The sequence below is a fragment of the Carassius carassius genome, chromosome 25, assembly GCF_963082965.1.
Source record: "Carassius carassius chromosome 25, fCarCar2.1, whole genome shotgun sequence".
Taxonomy (NCBI): domain Eukaryota; kingdom Metazoa; phylum Chordata; class Actinopteri; order Cypriniformes; family Cyprinidae; genus Carassius; species Carassius carassius.
In genome coordinates, this window is record NC_081779.1 from 18,052,523 (window position 1) to 18,074,970 (window position 22,448).

The window sequence follows — 22,448 nt, forward strand, 5'->3', positions numbered from 1 at the left end:
AATTAGTTTTATGCTAGTGTTAAAGGGGTGGAGGGACTGACTGCAGGAGCAATGGAAGCAGCTGTGTCAGTGGCTTCCTGTGTCTAGCATCCACTACAGAGGAAAAGCCTGACATGTGACCTTTAGAAACCTTAGCCAGACAAAGAGCCTGTTCAAGCTCTCATTCCATTTACATCCACAACAACATTCAAATGCATGAACTAAATTAGGCTGTTTTGAAGAGCTGAGGTGATAATATAAGAACAAAACAAAGGAAATGTATTTGTAATGTTCCAATTATTGCAAACAGCAAAATATACAAAAGCTGCATCAGAAGCATGCATTCAGACTATTCAAAACTGCACAGAAGGCATCAAATAAATTTACCCCTAGATTACAGTTGCAGAAATAATGTAATGAAATTATTGTTTTAAGAATAAAATTATATTAAACATAACATGATAATTGGATACATTCTTTATTATTTTGTTATTTTTATTCATGTCATATTCTTGATAGCCTTTATATATATATATATAATTTTTTTTCTATTTGCACTGTATGAGAAACTTGGTATAAGCATTTCACTTCAATACATCACATGTATGTAATATGTATGGGCAAAAAAAACAAAAAAACTTTTATCTTAAAAAATAGAAAATTTTAAGCAAAGCAAACCAAATTAGAAAATATTCTATTGTGAACCACCCCCCCCCCACAAATGATCTAGAGCATTTTTTAAATCTTATTTCCTTGAATCCACTATGAGCTCCTAAAGCTGTTGAGAACAGTCGTTGCCAAAACTGAATTACACCACAACAAAAACAAGGAAATGGCAATTTGATACTTCCTTCTGTGACCTTGGAGGAAGATTGTGGTAAATTATTTGAAGTGCTCCAATGGTTGTGTTAATGTCACCTTTTTCCTACCTCTAGGTGTCCTCATTGAGAATGGATGATATCCAAGTAGTTGAATCGAAGCCTCTCATCGGGGACAAGGATTTGCAAGTATACACTATATTTGTAAAGATTTGAACTAAATGTACATATTTATGCAAGACAATATAGTGAACACATGTTGTGGTAAAATACACTGTGTTTTCACCTCTATTCTAGGGGCTAAGAGAGGCTGTTCAGCAGTTGGAGATAAAGGCAAGGATTTAATTTTTTTGTATGGTTTTCATTTTTCATGTTTTTCCTAAGACTTCATTCAAAAATCTAAGAGGTCATTCTTTGCTGACACCATGGCATTACAGCAGTACTGATAGAGTTCAGATTCACATCCAGCAAGCCTCTCGTGCTGATCCTCGCACAGATTAAAGTCCTGAAGTTTGCGGCTCATGTGTTTAGTAAGAGTTTTCATCCTCTAGACCAATGACGTGGGCTGCTGAGGGATACACTGGCCATCTGCCTGAGGTGCTCATGTAGGGCTCGTCCCATTTAAAGAGATTAGTGTCAGTAGTGAGACAACATATGTTTGTGTTCAGTCACTATACAAAGCCAAGCACAAGACGTTTATGTCCTTGGCAGAGTTAAAGATGTTATTTGACATTTTTAGCAGGTTGTGCTGTAACTAGAGGCAGCTGAAACTAGTTTCTGCAGCATCAGCTAGTTGATCTTTGACCAGTGGCCTGCACTCAAAGTCTTTTCTCAGTGACTTTTACAGTGCATGGTGGTTATTTGTCATTGTCACTAGTGCTAAATTAACTTCAAGAAAGTTCAACCGAAAGTTAAAGTTCAATCCGTTGACGGTGACTTATGATTTTTTGGTTTTAGTGGCGATGCAGCTTCCACTTTTAAACATGGGAAAATATGTAGAAATACCGATTCTCGTTAGGAATGTTATTTCATCAAGATGTGTTCTTTCCAAAGTAAAAGTTGTGTTTTTTTAGACGGAAACAAATTAAGGAAAAATTAAAAGTAGCAGCACATATTTACCATGACCCTCTGCTGAGCTTCTGTGTAGCTCAGTTGCACTTTCTTTGCCGATTTTTATTTATTGTATTGATGAAAAACGACAATTATGCAATGCACACTGCCATCACAATCATCAAATTTTGGTTTGGATGCACTTGCCTATGTTTCCAAAGGCGAGTTGGCTACTCCAAGCAGCTGATACAGGCTGATCAGATTTACGGATGTCGTTAACTAGAATTAACTTGTTTTGATCTTGGTGCAAAGCATGCTGGGAGTGTGGGGCTTATGTCGAGCGACGGCAACAGGGGTATAAAACCCTGCACACAGATGAATATTAGCAAATAAGTGCGCAAACAGGAGCTTACTTTCAATCTGATTGGACCTACTCGTTCTCATCACTACTACTAATTAATATCGGCAGCCATGGTTCTGGAGGACTCTGATATGGAATTAGTATTCGAGATTGAAGTTGCTGTGAGTAGAAACATTCATGTTGCTTTTGCTTCAGACTTTTTTAGGGTTCTTGTTGTCTTGGTGGTTCAAATTGTGCATGAGTAAAGTTTTGATTTTGACAAATTCAAGTCAAATTTATTTGTATGGTGCTTTTCACAATACACAATGTTTCAAGTGTTTATAATATCTTAATTTATTTATGCAGATTACAGGCGGATTTAGCAGATTAGAGCTTGATAATATAGTTTACAAGTAGTCTAAATCTTTCATTTCTTCCTATTTTATCTAATACAACATGTTTATAAAATGTAATAGAAATGTATCAATTTAATATTGGCTGTGTCGTCTTAATTAGGGTTTGACGCTTTGTGAAACTGGTAGATGCAGTTGATCATTATGAAATCAGACAAACCGTTTTCATGGACCGTGATTTTACAGTTTATGGGTTTATAACCAAAGTGCATTGAGTCCTGAAATGTTTGCAGCTGGTCTGTGGTTCATTTGCAGAAAGATTCCAAATTGCGATTGTCCTTAATTGTTAAGTTGTTGTTGTGATATGTGCTGTAATAACGTGGTGTGCTGCAGATTAGATTAATGCTGCTTATGATGGCTCAGCAGATGCTGATGAGCGTTTTCTTACCATGTTGCACGTAGGAGCATGATGTGGAGACTCCGTATGGCAGAGTCCACTGCACCATGAAAGGGGTTCCTAAGGGTGACCGGCCTGTCATCCTCACCTACCATGATATTGGACTGAACCGTAAGATTTTAGATATTTTCAACATGATAAAACAGTTTAAAATGTCCTCTAAATCTCTTTGTGTTGGTTTACAATACACATTAATTAAGAGGTTGTTCTAAAAGAGGACATGTTTTAATGCATGCATCATGTTTCTCCAATAGATAAAAGCTGCTATGACACTTTGTTCAGCCATGAGGATATGCAGGAGATCATGCAGCACTTTGCTGTGTGTCATGTAGATGCACCAGGGCAGCAAGAGGGAGCAAACACCTTCTCCACTGGGTGAGTTCTATCATGTGCAGACATATGAGTGGAAAACTTTATTGTAAATGAATGCAGAAGAATAATAATTATTTATTAATAGATATGAATACCCTTCCATGGACCAACTGTCTGAGACACTTCCATCAATCCTCAAACATTTTGGGTGAGGTCTTGGTTTCAGTATTTAACAGTTTTAGGAACGTTCTGGATTGTTTTCTATACTAACTCGTTTTCTTAAACCTCACAGATTGAAGAGTGTGATTGGCATGGCTGTTGGTGCGGGTGCTTATATCCTCGCTAAGTTTGCAGTGAGTTCGACTTCCTTTTAGATTATTATTGAGTGATTTAAAATTTGAATCAATCAAACCAGGCTAAAGAGGTGCAAGTGTTTCTTTTCCTTAGGATTATGGCATTCTTTTGGCTAATTTAGCTGTTTAGGAACATCCCTTGTACAAAAAAAAACAATTCTGCTTGACTTGCATGTTCTTTATTTAATAAATTAGGGTTCAGATCTGTTCAGATGGGGTTTACAAATACTGTTTCCTTTTATAGGTGGATCACCCTGCTATGGTGGAAGGCCTTGTGCTAATAAACATCAACCCATGCTCTGAGGGCTGGATGGACTGGGCAGCACACAAAGTGAGTGCTAACTACTTTGCAGTTATAATTAATACATCATTTTTATAGAGTTCATTCTTTTTTGTGTCTGGGCTCATTTTCTTTTCTTGAAATACAGATCTCTGGTTGGACTCACGCCATGCCTGACATGATCATCTCTCACCTGTTTGGAAATGTAAGTCAATGTTTGACCCATTCTAGATAGTTTTTGAATTGTTGAATTTATACTAACATGAATTTTATTATTATTTCTTCTTATTTCTCCAGGAGGAAATCCATCAGAACCATGACCTCATTGGCAGATACCGTCACCACATTGTGAATGACATGAACCAGTACAATCTGCATCTCTTTGTCAAGTCCTACAACAGGTAACAACAACACCGCTACTGAAACATCTTGATCGTTATTTTAGTGGTTATATACCATTTAATTAATATTTCCATCCACTTCACAGCCGAAGAGACCTGGAAATCGAGAGGCCTGTACCTGGTGGCCATGCCAATGTCAGAACTCTAAAGTAAGTCTAAAATTGTCTAAAACTCTAGACAATGGGGGATGAGTTTCCTGTAGTAATGACTTGTCGCTCTGTTTTCAGGTGTCCTGCACTCCTGGTAGTTGGAGACAGTTCCCCAGCAGTGGATGCTGTGGTAGGTTAAAGCTTAATTTAAGACTGATTCACTTCAATATGATTGCTAGACATTTTATATGTATTTTTTTTATTGAAAACCTGTGATCTTGCACACTGTTGCTCCACATTTCATATCAGCTGCATGTGTATTTAGTGGTTGAACACGTCTGTTTTTTTCTGTACAGGTTGAGTGCAACACAAAGCTGGACCCGACCAAAACCACACTGCTTAAGGTGAGTGGATTCCAGTGAAGCTGGCATGTATTTATAGCCCACATGGAAAAGTCAAGCACTGATAAGATCCTGATAGCTCAGCATTATCTAGTGACTAATTTACCCAGGTAGTGCAGAAGTGGTCCACGCTGGCCAGCTCCAGAGATGAATCCTACCTCTGCTGACCTAATTTTCCACAGCTCGACCTCAGGTGGACTAAGAATCAGGTTTATGGCATCTGAAATGGCCTGTTTATCACCGATAAGTGCTGAGACCAGTGAAGTTAATGGAGCGCTGGGCGTTTTAGACACCTGTGTGAATGGCAGAAACAGAAATGAGAAGCAACAGTGACGCATTTGTTTTTCATGCATTTTAAGTAACATTTTTTGTCCCTTCTCTTTCTTCAGATGGCTGACTGTGGAGGCTTGCCCCAGGTCGACCAGGTGTGTATTTATAACCTTAATGACCATTTAGATTCATTTTTTTTTTTTTTATTTAATTGGGACAGTGCATTTTAATGAACATAACATGGAGTACATGCATGTAAAAATGCCGGATTATAGCCAAAGGCTAATTTCCATCCGTAGTCCCACGTGCTAGTTTACAAGTTTGCTCAAGGCACAGAATGATCATGGGGGGATGAAGTGCGCTGTAATCTCATTACGGACAGCGATGGCATATAGGTCTCAGTTCTAATACTCTGCTTGCCACCTGCTGCTACCGGCTGTTAGAATCCTTCCGGTTTCACAACATATACTTAGGGAAATCTGTTTTCCACCTTGACCTGATTAGCTGTTTTTGTAGTAAAAAAAACTGAGTTCTGCTTTTATTGTCTCCTTAGCCTGGGAAGCTAACAGAGGCTTTCAAGTACTTCATTCAGGGCATGGGCTACAGTAAGTATTGATGTCTTTTTGTTTAATATAGTCTCTATTTGACCATACCGCTTCATCTTTATAAGAAATACCCATGGTACATTGCCTGAACATCTTTGTTCATGTAAAATTAACATACAACGTTACTAAATAGCAATATAAATGACTGGATTGTGCTGCCCTCTAGTGGCGAGATTTAATTTTCAACATGACTTGCTCAACTTGACCTTTTTCTTAAAGTGAAGTGACTAATTTCTAGACAACTGCAAAAACGCCTGGTCTTTGGAACTTTCCATGCAAAAAAAAAAGTGTACAAACATATTAAGTAGCACAACTGGTTTCAAAATTGATAATATTCAAATAGAAAACAGTTATTTCAAATTGTAATAATATTTCACAGTATCACTGTTTTTACTGTATTTTTCTGATTGAATAAATGCAGCCTTGGTGAGCATAAGAGACTGTTTCAAAAATATAAAAAAAGTTTGAGTATTGTAACATAAAAATAATACTTTAAAAACATATATACAGAAATATATATAGAAAATAAGTCTCCTAATCTGTCTTCCTCTGCTTCTTAGTGCCCTCTGCCAGCATGACCCGCCTGGTCCGTTCCCGTACAGCATCCGGCTCCAGCATCACTTCCTTTGAGGGCAACCGCAGCAGGTCGCACACTAACGAGGGCAACCGCAGTCGCTCCCACACCAACGAGGGCCGTGCCCGAGCCCACACCTCCGAAAACCAACGCACACATTCACACACTGACAACATGGACAGTTCTGTGGACCAGGCTCCCAAGTCCACCGAAGTGTCCTGTTAGACTGGTGACCTCGTCTCCAGTCCATCTCACATATGCATTAACCTTTCTGTTCTGACTGTGCTGCGCTGCCACTAACTACACTCTCAACAGGACTGCCGCATGTCGCTGTGCTGTTTCTCTCAGACGTCTTGCACCATTTTATTTGTTAGAGGGCGTTTAAGCCAAAGTGTCTTGTGTTTAAGACTACATTTCCTGGGGAAATGCTGAGGGAGGAGTGGATAGAGTTGATGATGGAGTTATTTCATTTTCTTTTTTTTTTGCACACTGCGCAAAGGCTGTCTTGTTTTTTAGAGGCAATGCAGCACAGAGACATTTTGGTGGTCATTATCCAGGTAAGCTATAGGCACTGAGAAGGGCACATTTGTAAATTTATGTTAATCTATAGTCTTCTATTAATTTTCTTTTGTCAAGTTATACCACTTTTATATGCTAGATTAAGTGCATAATTAAGTGTATAATCTGTATATGTTGAAATGAACCTCATTGAATGGAAAAGGGATTGGTTGACCACAGATTAGAGACGCTGGCATTTTTTCATGATGCTAACGTTTAAAAACTAAGGTATAAGCTTATAATGTGTTTATTTGCATTTTCCTTCCTGGGAGTGTCCCATTATTTTGTGTTATATTTGTAACTCTGTGATTGATGCTCTCGAAAGTGATTTTAAATGATTAAGGGATCAAATGTTTAAAAAAAATCTTCAGTTTAAATTTAACACAACCAATATGTAGATATTAGAAGACAGGAAATTGACTGTATATGAGTGATATTTTTGTTGTTTTTTGTTTGTAATGATGATTTCTATGCAATCAAGCACAACAGAACAAATCGTGCCATGGAATCCTCTACTTAGACTGGATGCTTTTTTTTTTCCTCAAGGCTTTGAAAGAGTAACATGAAGGATTGCTCAGAAAAATATAAGTGACTGACCTGCTCTTTCACACACACTAAAACAAATGATTGCAGCTTGGTAAACACTCTGCTTTATAAAGATGTAAAACAATCGGATGCACTGCATTTTTAATGGAATAACAGTTTGTATTTATTAAAACAAAAAAGGAAAATAAAAAGCTTGTTACTTAACTTTTTTTGTCTGTTTATTCGATAATTTAATGAAAACTGTGTCTATACAAATTTTATAAGGCAAAACTCATGCCAAGGACTACAAGTGACATTTAAGAGAATAAATGTGGAAAAAGGCATGACATTACAAAAACTACATTATCAATATATAAAACCAATAAACATTTCTTTTTTTTAATAGAATCTGTATAAATTAAAGATTTTAACTAAAGAAGTCAAAATGATTTTTATATATAGTTACATCATTTGTACAATTTCTTTTTTTTTTTGTGTCACCATATGACAAAACCAGCTTAAGCTTGGAGGAAATAACTAGCTTATATGACCATTTGGTTGCAATAGGCCACATAGTCTTAAAATAGAATATATTAGGATATATTTCAGTTTTACCATTAGGCAAAAGTCTCGTATTAAAAATTATTTTTAAAAAAATCTATGGCTTTTCACCCAAATAATGTTTCTATTGTTTTTTTTCTGCAAGGTCACATACATTCAGTTTCCAACCTCACCTTTCTCATGGTACTGTTCTAGATCTGTAAATATGTCATTGGGGTTTTTACAGCTCAGGTTGCAGAAGCAGGCGTTAATCCACATGACCTGCCAGCTAAAGCCAGATCCGTTCGGGCACTGAAAGTCGACCTCAACAGTCTTAGATTTGTAAGGGATGCAGCAGCGCTCATCTATACACACTCCACAGTACTTGGGCCAGTAAGTGTTTGTACTGGTGCAGCCTGAGATAGTGAAGTTGTGTGGCTTGTCCTCCCTGTAGATGTTCAAGCACTTCTTTCCAGGCTTGTGGAGAAATGTGGAGAAAATCTATTTATATCCTTTTAAACACTATAGTCATTCATGTCACTCTCAAATGCTAATTTAATATTACAGTGAATCCGATGTTTATGATCATGATCTACCTTGATGTGTTTTGTGATGTCCACTTTGCAAGGCCGGATGTTGCAGAGTCTGCTCTCTTTGACCATCTGACACTGCTTGTTGTTGTTAGTAATGCGTAAAGATACACCACGGCCGCAGGTCTTTGAGCAGGGACTCCAGGTGGTTGTCTGGGTCACACAGTTCTTGTGCCAGTTGTCTTTTACACTAGACAGGGCTGTAAGAATGCAAAGACAGTGAATGCTTTCCTCATTTCTGAGTTTCCTGATAATAAAAAATAAAATGTTTTTACTCTATTTTTGTTTGAATAAATGCAGCCTTGATGAATGTAAGAGACAAAAACATTTACAAATCTGGTGTGTGTGTGGTATAGTGAAGTAACATGTTTATATAAAGGTTATAAACTGTACTGTCTAAAACCTTTTTAGTCTTGTTTACAATCCATTTTCAAGTGCATGATGCAAAAAACATTACTGCAAGCAAAAGAAGATAACACAAATTCAATGTTCTGACCATTATCAATGAATTATCTGCAAAGCATGAGTTTTCAGCAAGGATGGAGCTGAGGTTTGCGGGGCCCGGTGCAGGTTCTGTTTGAAACGTTTATTAAATGGATTAGAATCAACCAAAAATTAATACAACTGTTAGTATGAAAATATTTACAAAACTATCAATACTTTGTTGACCAATTACCAAGCAATGCTTAATTTTGTTCAGTCTGTGGTGTAAAAAGGTTCCATTAGTAATTAAAGAACACTTAGGAAAAACATGGTCAGGTTAAAGCGTCTAAATAATTTTTGGTCCCAATAGTTTTTTTTAAATCAATTGTACTGGTAGTCCACTGTATGAAGAATTTTTGGGTATGTCACCGTTTACTTTATTTTGCTATCCTCACTTACATAAATAAACTATATTGCCCTGCAACCACTAGTAAAAAAACAAAAAAAAAAACAAATTTATATCTGGTGTGAATATTTTTTTGTTTGACTGTGGAATAATTCTTGTTAAAACTACAAAATAATTTTGATTTAGATTTTCTTTCTTTCATTCTCTTGGATTAACATTAAGGACACCGATAGCATATATTAAATTAGGCACGGTCACTTTAAGAGATAATGAATCCCATATAATGATACACATCCAATTTCTTTCTCCACTGTTTACTTTCACTTAACGCGTTTAATCCTGACATTTTAGTTCACTTCCTGCAAATATGGAAATATTTCCTGTTTGCACCTTGAGAAGATGAATGCTGCATCAAAGCTCCAAAACTAAAGGCTAGTAAAGTGTCTTAACATAAATATATGACAAAGATTTTTGGTAAAGATGATCATTAGGGAGTCTAGTATTAATATATGCATTCACATATATTTAGTTATATGGGATAACTGTGTACTTAAGTATACAATATATATCATATATGAAAGAAAGAAAATCCCTCACTGCTCTTAACTGAATTACTTTGTAGTTTTAACAAGAATTATTCCACAGTCAAACAAAAAAATATTCACACCAGATATAAATTTGTTTTTTTTTGTTTTTTTTACTAGTGGTTGCAGGGCACTATAGTTTATTTATGTAAGTGAGGATAGCAAAATAAAGTAAACGGTGACATACCCAAATATTCTTCATAAAGATTGGATGACAAATAATTTTCTCCAATTAAATTCGGATAAGACAGAGATATTAATTATTGGACCAAAAAACACCACACAGAATCTTGTAGATTACAATCTGCAACTAGACGGATGTACTGTTACTTCCTCTACAGTCAGAAATCTGGGTGTTATATTGGACAGCAATTTGTCTTTTAAAAAAATCATATTTCACATGTTACAAAAACTGCATTCTTCCATCTTAGAAACATTGCCAAGCTACGAAACATGTTGTCTGTTTCTGATGCAGAAAAGCTAGTTCATGCATTCATGACCTCTAGACTGGACTATTGTAATGCACTTCTAGGTGGTTGTTTTGCTTCTTCAATAAACAAGCTACAGGTAGTCCAAAATGCAGCAGCTAGAGTCCTTACCAGGTCAAGAATATATGATCATATTACCCCAATTTTACAGTCTCTGCACTGGCTACCTATTAAGTTCCTTATCAGTTACAAATTATCCTTACTTACCTATAAGGCCCTAAATGGTTTAGCTCCTGCGTACCTAACTAGCCTTCTACCACGCTACAACCCATCACGCACCCTAAGGTCACAAAACGCTGGACTTTTGGTAGTTCCTAGGATAGCAAAGTCCACTAAAGGAGGTAGAGCTTTTTCACATTTGGCTCCCAAACTCTGGAATAGCCTTCCTGATAATGTTCGGGGTTCAGACACACTCTCTCTGTTTAAATCTAGATTAAAAACGCATCTCTTTCACCAAGCATACGAATAATGTATCTCTTAAATTGTGAGTGTAGTTGCATCTGCATTTTTATTCTTTAGCTTGGGTTAAACTAATTTTACTTTGTTGGAACAGCAGCTATGCTAATGATGTCTCTATTTTGTTTCTATGTTTTGCCACGGATGTAACTAGGATTTACACAAGCTCCAGTCTGGATCCAGAACACCTGAGAAGAGATGATGCTGACCCTCAGAGGACCCCAGATGATGCTAACCCTGAATCAACAAACAGAACTAACAAATATTGCTACATGTGTGACTGCATCATATAATTACTATTAATTAATAATATTGATAGTTCATCATCTAGCTGACTACGTCTTGTATTATTATTATTATTTTTATTTTTCTAAAATCCTGTCAAACGTGCACAAACTACTAGCTACTACTAAATATTGTAGAAACATAATTTTCTGTAAAGTTGCTTTGTAACGATTTGTATTGTAAAAAGCGCTATACAAATAAACTTGAATTGAATTGAAAAAAAAAACAATATAAATCCAACTGCAGTTGCTAGTGAAAATGACAACAAAATGTTGCAATGACAAAATATTGCACTAAATTAAAAATTCAAATTTTACAAAACATTTATAATATTGATGTTGTGATACTTTAAGCATTAATATAAAATGTGATGTTATATTTTACAAAAAAGTAACAAATTTTAAATGCTGTGTTGGTGATTTATTTTTTTTATCTCAGTGTTCCTATCAATGTTGGATACGTTTTTTATGCATAATAGTGAACATAGATTGTGAACAAAAAGTTAAAAATAGCTGAGCTAAGATATCTCACCATTTTATGACTGCAGAAATATGTTATTTCAGTACACACGTTATCCCACCGGTCACAATTGTGAACAAACTAAAATTTTCACACACAAAAATACAAATAATAATTATTATTGATTATTGATTATTTCAAAGGGTTACTAATGGCATCATTTGGATATTTTCATGTCTGGGAAAAATTTGGGATTAAACGGGTTAAGACATAGCCACAGTTATTTTTTTCGAGAATAATCTCCAAGATGGGTATTTTGACATAATTTTGTATGTATTTGTCGGTACAAGAGCAAGAAGAGGCATAATTCGGTGTTGATGCATGCAGCTGCTGAAGTGGTCTCTTTCACATCTTTTTCAGTTTGCATGTTTAAACTGCGATTTGTATTTGTTCGTTCAGGTGCAGGAGGACGCAACGGAGATAGCTCAGTTCAGTGTTGCTGTCCACGAGACGCGGCTTTCTGCATGCGCCCTGAACACGGCGCGCGAGTAGGCTATTTTGTGAGATGCAGGAGATCATACCAGTCATTGTGTGTCTTGGTGCTGTCTTGCGCCCCCTCCTGGACTCATCACAGATCCACTGCTCACAGCAACGGCCGGGGATTTTAACTCGGCGGGGGTTCTGGCACCAAACCCTGGGAGGCTGAGACTCATTACACAGCGACACACATCCGATCGCCCCATTCACACACACACACTGGTATTTGCAATTGGGCTGGAAGCTCTGGCCGTTGCGAAAGATCACACCTTTGTGCTCACAGCCAGTGCCTGGCAGATCTGGATAGCATCAGAGCAGAACGGAGTGCAGTCAAGTTCATCAAATAAATACTGGATGCAATACCAAGAAAAGTATGTGATGTGCTGTGTGAAAACGAAAGCTAAAAGGTCTGCTCAGCTTTGCCTGGCTTGGTTTATTTATACAGTTGGTTCTGCACCTTAATCTACCCTTTAAATCTTCATCGTAATCTAATCTAAGAGTGGAACACAGTGTTAATATGAAGGCTGTGTTAGTACAAGGACACTTACAGGCACATACTCCTTTTTCGTACCTAGGCTTGTCTGCGCTGTAATCACAGTAAAGGCCACGATGATGGTCACAGTTTTCTTTCTCGTTGCAAACCTCCCCTACCTGTTTGGCACATGCTCTGCAGCAATCGCAGCCATCCATGATCAAGCTCACACCTGGCGGACAGGTGGGGGGAGTTTTAGGACATTTGCAGGGCCATTGGCAGAACTGAGTGCGGTTATAGGGCTCCGGGGTGACGGGGTCTGGTGTGGACAGCATCTTAGAGGAATCCTGGGCAAATGCTCTGTGAATCTATAAGACACAAGTCTCAAGATATTCCTGTTTCTGACACATTTAGGCTTTTGTTTCTTTCCCCCCTGCCAAGATACCTCCTGCCTACAGACATTGTGAAAATGGGTTGGAATGACTGATTTAATAATAAAATAAGAAGGGTAACTGTGACTTTTATTCTGAGTTTAGGGCGGCATCTCACAATTCACAGAATTTTTAATTTGGATTTTACAATTGCAAGTCATCAACTTATGAGTTCACATCTAACAAATCCGTTTTTTATTTGGCTTTTTTTCTCACACTTCTGAATTGATATCTAGAATTTTATATCAGAATTGTAAGAAACGTGTTACAATTGTACAATATCACAATTCTGTGATAAACGTCACAATACCAAGCAGATAAATGTTTTATTTTGCTGTTCTTTATCTCAGACATGTAAACACATTTCAGCTGAACCTCTAAATGCAATTTATGATGCCATTTGTAATTGGAAGCGATGTAGCTTAATTAATTTCCCATAAACTGCTGTATCTCAGAGTAATGAACCAGTTCTAATTACACTTTCCTGCATATATCAAATTATAATAGCTAAAGACTTGTTAGCTCATGGGTCTTATTTTGTACTGGACAATCATTGCACATCAGGTCAAGAAACAAATAGAGCTAATGGGTGGATTTTATTTATTATTATTTTATGGTAGGTAGCTATCTAAACGTTCAAACACATGTTTTGGATGACAGATCATGTTGATAAATGATTTTAGTAGGCCTCTTTACGTCGATTTCTTCAGGCCCTTAGGTTCAATTAGCAAGATGACTGATTGATATGGCAACAGACACAAAGTAAACCGGACTTGTGCCTTACAGCTGCAGATCTCCATGACCGTTTATAAGCTTAGCAAAAGTTGCATAATTTTAAGTATCAAAGGGGGTGGCTGTCATGTTCAACGACATAATGAATGGATCTAATTTTTAAAGAGTTTCCAGTGAATCCAAACAATAAAGGATATTACTCGAGTCTAAATACTAAATATGCATTTTGACAAACATGTTTATTTCAGTCCACAGGGCGGCAGTATACTCTCAGACATGAAATTCGTTGTTTAGAAATTGCATTCCTTAAATGCGTGAAACATGAGGTCATTTGTTAAGAATGTCTGTCACATATAATTAAATCTATAGCGCATTTAAATTTGAATTAATATAAGATATGGTGTGAATTTAATGTGGAAAAGATGGGGGTTTGAGTTACTGATGCAAATGCTGCCACATAAACCTCTGATAAGGTGTCTCATTTTCACGTTGCTAAAGAGTACAACATACTTGAAGAATAGGCTTTTGAAACGCTCTATTTCATTATGTGGTTTGTTTTATTTTTATTTAACACAACACATTAAAATTTTCACTTGAAAAATACATGTGCAGACATCAAACAACCTTTTACAGTAGGTTAAAAGCAAATAGGCTATTACTCATTAAAAATAGCATTATAGGTCAAAGTTACAGCTTTCAACCGCATGTTAAACTGTCTTCTAAACTGTTATCAATTAAACTGTAGGTGTGGCGTGTTACTTATGCGTTAATTGCATCTAATAATTCAGATACTGTAATCAAATGAATAGATATAAATAAATAAACAAAACAAAATAAATATATTTCTTACCTGTGGTACACAAGCAAATAGTAGAACCCACATCAGAAGCCAAGTCATCACTGATCCCGAGTGATAAATGCATTGAATCCAGAATTAGATGATTCTTGAAAAATCGCCCATTCGCGAGCAGGATCCATTCATTTAGTGAGCTGAGAGCAGCACACACACACACACACACACACACACACACACACACACACACACACACACCTTGATCCAGCTGCTGTAAAGTTTTCATACTCTGGATCCTTAATGACGTCAGAGCCAATGACACCGCAGGCAAAGAATTGATCACGTGATTTGGGATTTGGTCAAACTAGCCTAAATTTAGATTCTAAGCTTGATGTCTCATCGCATCTTAAAACATAGTTGTATTTTTGTGACATAGTTGTTATAGAATGTGTAATGTATAAATCATGTGATAGCCTAATGTAAAAAAAAAAAAAAACAGTTTGTCAATAAAGCGCAGCAAAATGTTGCTCTGGTTACCCCAAAGGCTAAAGGTTAATTTTGTTGGCTAAGAAGCAATAATTTTTTTTTCCAGAAATGTTGTTTACAGTTTTTAAAACTGTTGAAACGTTCCATACATGTATTGAGTCATATAAACATGGCTCAAGCCTTCCATAATTCGCATGCAACCCTGAGAACATTAAATGGATGCACGGAAGCACATTTTGCCTTTCTCTATGATAACTTTCCTTTCTAAGAAAAAAGACAAATGGACTGGGCTTAAACAGAAAGAGAGCAAAAGTTGTTCTTTTCATATCCTGCTAAGATATCTTTTCACTTTGGCACAGTCTACAAAATGCCATTCTGAGCTCAAATATCACTTCAGTGCTGATTCAAATAATCTGTATTTCATGTTTCTGGGGAATACATTATAAAACACTGCCTTTGCAAATTTCTCTCATCTATGTTAAACTGGCCAGTTGACATGGTCCTTTAAAGCAGACTTGAGTTTAAATAGCACTTTATGCCATCTGATGGCCAGATGGAAATCATAACCACACTGATGAGAGCATTGTTTCATGTCAATAAATGCCTTTATTTAGCTAACTAAATGGAATCTACTTGTTATATTGTCTAGCAGAAAGTCAATTGTTGTGTGATGCTTTATTCTTGGGAAATACCAGGAAGAAAAACGAATGAACACGTGAGAACAAAGAGGCTGTTATTTCTAACACAGAGCACAAAGGTTACTAATTTGTTGGCAAAGTCAGTGAAGTGTGTTAGTTTTTAAGAATTGGCAGGAGCAGACACGCTCAACTTAAAGATCTGAGTGTAATAGTTCTGCTTCAAAAGGAAAGTACAGTTTACTTTTTTAAGAGATGAATTTTAATATATGGGTGTAAAGTTAAATGTGTTGTAAACTCATTCTCAATTCATGCCTGATATAGCCTTTGTGAGAAAGAGTTAAAGACAAATGTCACAGAAGATAAATGAACACAAAAGTTACATCAGCTAACTCAAAACATCATTTCCAATGTTAGTTTTTTTAGTCAAATACAGCACAAAGCCCTAATTAGACTGTCTTCAACTTTTTGGCTTTTATGATCAAAACATTCTGAGAAGTCACAGTCCACTTTGGGAATTCCCTGTGCCTTTAAAGTCAATCAAAATAGGAAATCCTAGACATGGGGAAAAACCTTTAAGAGGGAAATAGACAGGACCCTTAAAAATACTCTGCATTGCTTTTCTCTGATTGGTTATGATTAAATGTCCAGTCATATCTCACTTATTATAGTGACAGCTCATTTGTTATCCCTGCATGAGCAATGTGAACAATAACAGTGTGTTCTATCTGAAAGCTCTGATTCCTCTGAACATTGGCTTTGAGTCAAATGATTTGCTTTAATAGGAAAAGATAAACAGATCATTAAACTGATCTTTATTTTGTGTCAGATCATTCTTGCTTTCTAAGTTTTATTCAGCTACATATTGATTCATGATCATAAAAATACGAAATACTCATTTAAACTGTGAAACAAAATCATCGTGCATCAAACAAATCCTTTCTACTCAAGACCTTTTAACTGCCCCTATGCCTGGTACTTTCACCCCTTGCTTAGATGCACTTAAAACAATTATAGATTAACAGATGCATGGGGACCTGTAAGAAGTTTAATTCACTTTAAATAAAAAGCATCTGCTAAATAACATTTCCAAAGAGCAACCATAAAAGTCAAGTCTATTTTTATTTGTTCTGATAAAACTGAATATAAAGCACACACAAGAAATGCCAAAAGGCACAGTAGGTCTGCATTTCCTTTTTGGCTTGCACCAGATTGCTAGGCTAAGATGAGGCAGAGAAACTATAGGGGGGATGCCAAAGCCAACAAAGCATGGGAGAAAGTCACAGTCCATTGCACCACAGAGCGCTAGTACTGGCACTGAAGCAATGACGGCCTAACCCCTTCATCCAAAAGAGAGTTAAACAGCAAAACTGTACTTTTGTCCTGACATTTTAGATAGCTCATTCGATAAGGGGCCAGATTCATCTGTCTCCCTTGTTTATAATGCAGAGATTAGACTAGAGTCACATTTTTATAGACTTCAGACTTGACCCAGACTCGACCTGAAATGACTCCAGACTTGACTCGACACGAGGTAAAGGTAAAGGTAAAGGTACCTACACCCCGGCATCCATCCGGACCGCAAGTAACACAGCACCATTTTAAGCAAGCAGCATATCAAAACAGCAGAAAACATCAATGCTGCAAATATAGGCTAGTTATTTTTCATACTATCTATTTATTGATCTATAACTTATGACTCTGATTGTACAAACCAGATGTGACAAGATGTTTCCGATCTACATTTAGCATTATTAATCTGAACATTTCAAAAGAATCGTAATTATAATTGGGAAAATTGTTGTTAGAAAGCTAGGATAGAACTTAAACTTTGAAATTGCTAGTTATCTTTCTTTTCTGCTCATGATGAGAACATTTTGATTATTGTAGCTACATTGTTTTTAGATAATGCTTTTAAGTAGGCTAAAATATGAAAATAGTATAGATATTAGAAGGGAAAAGCTTGAACAGAAACAGCATTTTGAAACTGAACTCTTATTATACAAAAACAGTTTTGAACATGGTAATGGATTAAAACAGCCTATAAATAGAAGGCTGGATGTACAATAACCTTACATCTTAACACCTCTTTTTTTTTTTTTTTTACAAAGAAGATAATATAGAATATAGTGTATATTTTGTCTATAGCTTATAAACAGCTTCATAAATAGGAAGGTTTCAATAGATGAGGATTCTGAATGAGATTTTTTTTAGCAAGCCATTAAATGACTCGAATCGGACTCATGACCAGAGACTCGAGACTTGACTCAGACTCCAGCGACAAAGGCTTCAGACTTGACTCGGACTCTAGGTTAAAGACTTCTGAACATCTCTGTTATAATGCTCTGATATGTTTTATTAAAACACTTTACTTTTAGACTCTCTAGTGAGGAAAACAAAAATACCCAAAAATGAGTATTACATTGACTTAATTTTTAAGCAACACAATAATTGGCCTAGTATTTGTTCCAAATGATTAACATGTTATATGCTCAAAGGGGAAATTACAGTTTCCTCTTTTAGTTTCCTCAATCAGTTCCTATATTGCTGTGCCTAGTTTGTGGTTATATTAAAGGAAGAGTTCACCCCCCCCCCCCCCCAAAATGTACTGTAGACGAGTTTGTTCCCTCATTGGAAAATAATTTGAGAAATGTAGCATTACAAAGTTTGCTCACCTATTAATCTTCTGCGGTGAATGGGTGCCGTCAAAATGAGAGTTCAAGCAGCTGATAAAAATCAGTAATCAAAAATGAATAATCCAGAATGACTGCAGTCCATCAGTTAACATCTTCTGAAGTGAAAAGCTGTGTGTTTGTAAGAAACAAATCCATCATTAAGACATTTTTCCTCTATACATACTGTTGCATTTTCCAGCTGTCTCGTCTGAATGGGGGAGAGAAATGTGCACAGATCAAGCACCATTTACAAGCAAAAACAGTCCAAAAAAGTTCCAAACAATTATGTTGGTGATTCTGATGTGAGAGGACAACACATGAGTGGCTTTTTACGGGAGGAAGAATTTGTATCTTGGTTTGAAATTATGGTTTGAAGTAAAAAAAAAACATCTTGATGATGTTTCTTACAAACATGCAGCTTTTTACTTCACAAGACGTGAACTGAAGGACCTGAGGGTAACTTTTATATGATAACTTTTTTTTTCTTTATATATTTTATGTTATAACACTTAATGTCCAATATAAAATCTGGTGCCTGAAGCAAAACCAGTGGAGAACAGTGGGTTAACCTGCCAGTCTATCCCATAATGACAGCCTTCATTATGTAATCTTTTTTTACTGCTCTTATCTTATGTCATCAGCTTTTTACCACTCATTCCACCCTTGCTCTGTGGTTAGGATATTTGTTTACTAAAAACACCCATAGAATCCAGTGCAATTTTCCAGTAAATAATGAATTAACAGTTAAGCCCCCTGAACTGCACACTGATGTGGTGTTTTAGACAACAGGAATATGTTGACCTGAAGGAGATCTAGACTGCATGAAGTAATCTAAATGATTTATTTGGGGGTTGAACTCGGATTTGTGAAAACAGTCCTTCTTCTGTATGCTCCCCAGAAAGTGTCAACATAACTCAGTAATGAAGGTCTAGCTGTAGATCAACAATACACCTTAGAATTGAGAGTAATTGTAAATGCCCCTTAAAATAATTTAATGGTTTTAAGTATTTTTATTTAGAGCTTGTTGATTGAAACAAATCTCAGTTCTAAAGGCCTGATTTTCTACCGAGTGTTTGGAACTCAAGCAAAATGAATAAAACTGTTTAAAAGTAGCACTGTTTGTGCTTTCAGTAACTTTACCAAAGTCACCCCTTAAATAACTACCATAATTGTTTGTTTGTGGAAATATATATGGGCAGATTGTCAATAGACACTCACATCATTTTCCATTTTTGGACACTAGTCATTAGTACTGTATGAGCTGATCTGGACAATGATCAGAAAACAGTGAAACAGTGTTCAGTTTGTAGTCCTAAAATAAATGGTCTGAACAATGTTTTTTTTTTTTTTCTTTTTTAGAAGACTGGTTTTCAAATTATGAGTAAAAACAATGTCACTAGTTAAAGGATTACCTCACTTACAATTACAATAAAATAAAATAACAATAAAAATAAAAAATGACAAAAGCTTTCAAGCTTTAAACATGATACAAAAACATGCTCATAAATCATCAAAGGTAGTATACAACTTCTAATATAGTATACAACTTCTAGTATACTAATCTTCTAATCATATGCCAACTTTATGTGAGGAGCAGCTGGAATTTAAGTTTGTGGATAGTGTTCAGCTATATCTGTAAAGCAAATCTCTACAAGTCAAGGGTTTTTAACAGGTCATTCTTCAAAGACAACTATAGTGTTAAGAGGATGAAAACAATATCAAATCTGGTCAGATGACTCACAGAGATTTGTGCAATTCATTGGAAAACCATTGTAATCCTTGTTAGCTTCAGTTTCAAAATCCCCATATTAGTTATATGTCTGTTGACAGTCTCTTCAAGTACTGTTAAACACAAACCTTAATTTACTCATAAATGGCAATGTAAGATAACAATGTAAACATACATATAGCAATGGCTAAATTCTATCTGTTATTTAATGTATCACGCCACAGTCCAATGAAAATTATAGGAATGCAAGAATAGAGTAGTTGGCCGCATTGGTCAGTGTTTTCCTATCTGAGGAATTCATTCTTTCCATCCGTGTATGGTCAAACTCAGCCACATATCGCTTTTGTAGCTCACACCATGCACTTCGGGCAAATGATAGAGCTTGCTTTGTTTTGGTCCTCATTTTAGATCCGATCTGACAGATGGCCTTTCTGATTTGAATAGCCTTGGCAACAGAGCAATGCTTCTGTTTGGATTTTTCCTCTGGCCAGCTCCAGATGCAGAGTAAAATATTTGGCCGGATCTCGAGGACATGATTGTGCAACAGTGTTTTTTGGCTCTCCCAATCTAAACAGGAAAGCACTTAACTCCTAAATACTATTTAGTTTCTCATTGTTAACACCGATATTAAGCGCTTAACTTCCACTTAGCCACAAAAAACAAGATAAGTATACCGGCGTTTTCCTTGTCATGCATGCTTGTTTGTTTTTTGTTTTTTTTTGATCAGGGGACTATATTATATGACTTACTATGCTCAGCATATTAGACCAATATTAGAGAATAATAGGAAATGTCAAACCGCTGAATGGCATGACTGACCAATCAGAATCAAGTATTCCAGAGAGACAAGCAAAAGTCATTCTTGTATTGAAATCCTGTGACCTGTGCCAGTGTTTCAATAAATGCAAGTTATCGTAAAAACAGACCATCTCTAAGTCATGGATTAGGCCATAGATATTATCTTAATGGCATGTACCTGTTATTATAACTGCATGGCTAATGACTGACTTTATTTGCTACTAGTCAGTGTTCTGAGATATGTACATTTGACAAGAATTTCAGAAGAAAGATAAGCAATTAAAGATCAAAAACTGAAAATACATAATTTGTAGCTGTTCTAAATCAATGGTTTCATTGTAAATTCTTATGGTGGCATATTCCTTACAACACTCAACATTAAAGAGAGGTGGAAACACAAAAAATCCTCCAGAAATTGTATGTTTCTAGCCTACTTTTGTATTGGGTTGAATACATTTCTCATTTATACAGACTTAAACAGCTCTATTAAATTTAATGAATGAAGAGTCAGTAGACAAAAATAGAAATGGTAACTATACTTGTCGTATAAAGCCTCATTACGACTTGATTTGATAAAACCATAGTTTTTTATTTTATTACAATAGCACAATTAAGTGAATGAGTTTAAAATAAATTCACTACTTATGTCCATTTGATTCCAACATACAAATGCTGATTTATTAAAACATATTCTTAGAATTATTTTTTTCTTCTCCTTGTTAAAGTGTGGCAAATATGGCTTATTTTATTCTCAATATCCCTTTTCATCCTGTGACTTTTAAAGTTGTGATGGCCCAAAATCCTGGGCCCATAGTTGCAAGGGGTTTTCTTAACTTATGGGTTTTGCAAAAGCCCCAATTTCACAAAGACATGAGCCTTCAGTAAGAGACAACATCTTTTATGGAAAAGAAACAGCAGAACCATAAAGCATCAATTAAATCCATTAGCAGTGGATTTGATCAATTGTGTAGTAGTTGGTTAATCTAAAATAATCTGTCCTGTTAGATCAGTGATTCTCAACCCTTTTTTGGGCCAGCACCCCCTATCCATTATCCAGGTCTCCTGCCTATGTCCTCTATATTTTAAAAGCATGTGTTTAGCCCATATAACAACCCACATTAACCCATATATAATTTAAAAAATGTCATTGCATGTCACATGACATTTGATTTGACTGGACTTAAACTATAAAGAAGCAAGAAGCATTCAAGTTCATTTTCCCACACAAGAACAAGAAAAAAAAGCATGTTTTTCTTTAATGTGTCTGAATGCAAGCTAATGCATAACAGGAATGATCCAACTTCAGGCATTTTAAGGAATTGTAGTCCCATTTTCAAAAGATTAGGCAGGCCTTATATGTGCATGTTTTCCTTAAGAATCTGTTTTTGAACTAAAAAGGAGATAACTGTAAAAGGGAGTCTTAAATGCAGACGAACATTTGGGAATATTTGATGTGAATAACATGACCTTGTCCTTTGAATCTATTTAAAAATGGCTTCATTCACCACAGCATGGCTGTAGTTTTGTTTTTGCTCGAGGCAGCCTATTACTGCGAGTCATTAGA

At 36.0% G+C, this 22,448-nt stretch overlaps 2 protein-coding genes across 2 annotated transcripts; one reads left to right on the top strand and one right to left on the bottom strand.

Annotated features, from left to right (window-relative positions):
• The first annotated feature begins 2,179 nt into the window (after positions 1–2,179).
• On the top strand, positions 2,180–7,590 carry ndrg1a (N-myc downstream regulated 1a). Its single transcript, XM_059509699.1, has 14 exons — positions 2,180–2,369; positions 3,003–3,108; positions 3,252–3,372; positions 3,455–3,517; positions 3,602–3,662; positions 3,907–3,993; positions 4,091–4,147; positions 4,240–4,343; positions 4,430–4,492; positions 4,571–4,622; positions 4,789–4,836; positions 5,223–5,258; positions 5,657–5,708; positions 6,269–7,590. The coding sequence occupies exons 1-14, from the start codon at positions 2,319–2,321 to the stop codon at positions 6,505–6,507; spliced, it is 1,140 nt and encodes a 379-aa protein (XP_059365682.1). The 5' UTR covers positions 2,180–2,318; the 3' UTR covers positions 6,508–7,590.
• Positions 7,591–7,923: 333 nt separating this feature from the next.
• Positions 7,924–14,779, bottom strand: ccn4a (cellular communication network factor 4a). Its single transcript, XM_059509700.1, has 5 exons — positions 14,619–14,779; positions 12,682–12,973; positions 12,178–12,432; positions 8,502–8,695; positions 7,924–8,382 (listed from the first exon to the last, which is right to left on the bottom strand). Exons 1-5 carry the CDS (start codon positions 14,664–14,666, stop codon positions 8,083–8,085), a joined length of 1,089 nt encoding a protein of 362 aa, XP_059365683.1. The 5' UTR covers positions 14,667–14,779; the 3' UTR covers positions 7,924–8,082.
• Positions 14,780–22,448: the final 7,669 nt, after the last annotated feature.

Coding starts and splice junctions, on each gene's coding strand:
- ndrg1a (XM_059509699.1), top strand. CDS start 2,319: ATGGTTCTGGAGGACTCTGATATGGAATTAGTATTCGAGATTGAAGTT. Junction 3,373..3,454: donor GCAAACACCTTCTCCACTGG/GTGAGTTCTATC, acceptor ATTTATTAATAG/ATATGAATACCCTTCCATGG. Junction 3,663..3,906: donor ATATCCTCGCTAAGTTTGCA/GTGAGTTCGACT, acceptor TTCCTTTTATAG/GTGGATCACCCTGCTATGGT.
- ccn4a (XM_059509700.1), bottom strand. CDS start 14,666: ATGACTTGGCTTCTGATGTGGGTTCTACTATTTGCTTGTGTACCACAG. Junction 8,696..12,177: donor ACCAAGACACACAATGACTG/GTATGATCTCCT, acceptor GCATTCTTACAG/CCCTGTCTAGTGTAAAAGAC. Junction 8,383..8,501: donor ACATCACAAAACACATCAAG/GTAGATCATGAT, acceptor TTTCTCCACAAG/CCTGGAAAGAAGTGCTTGAA.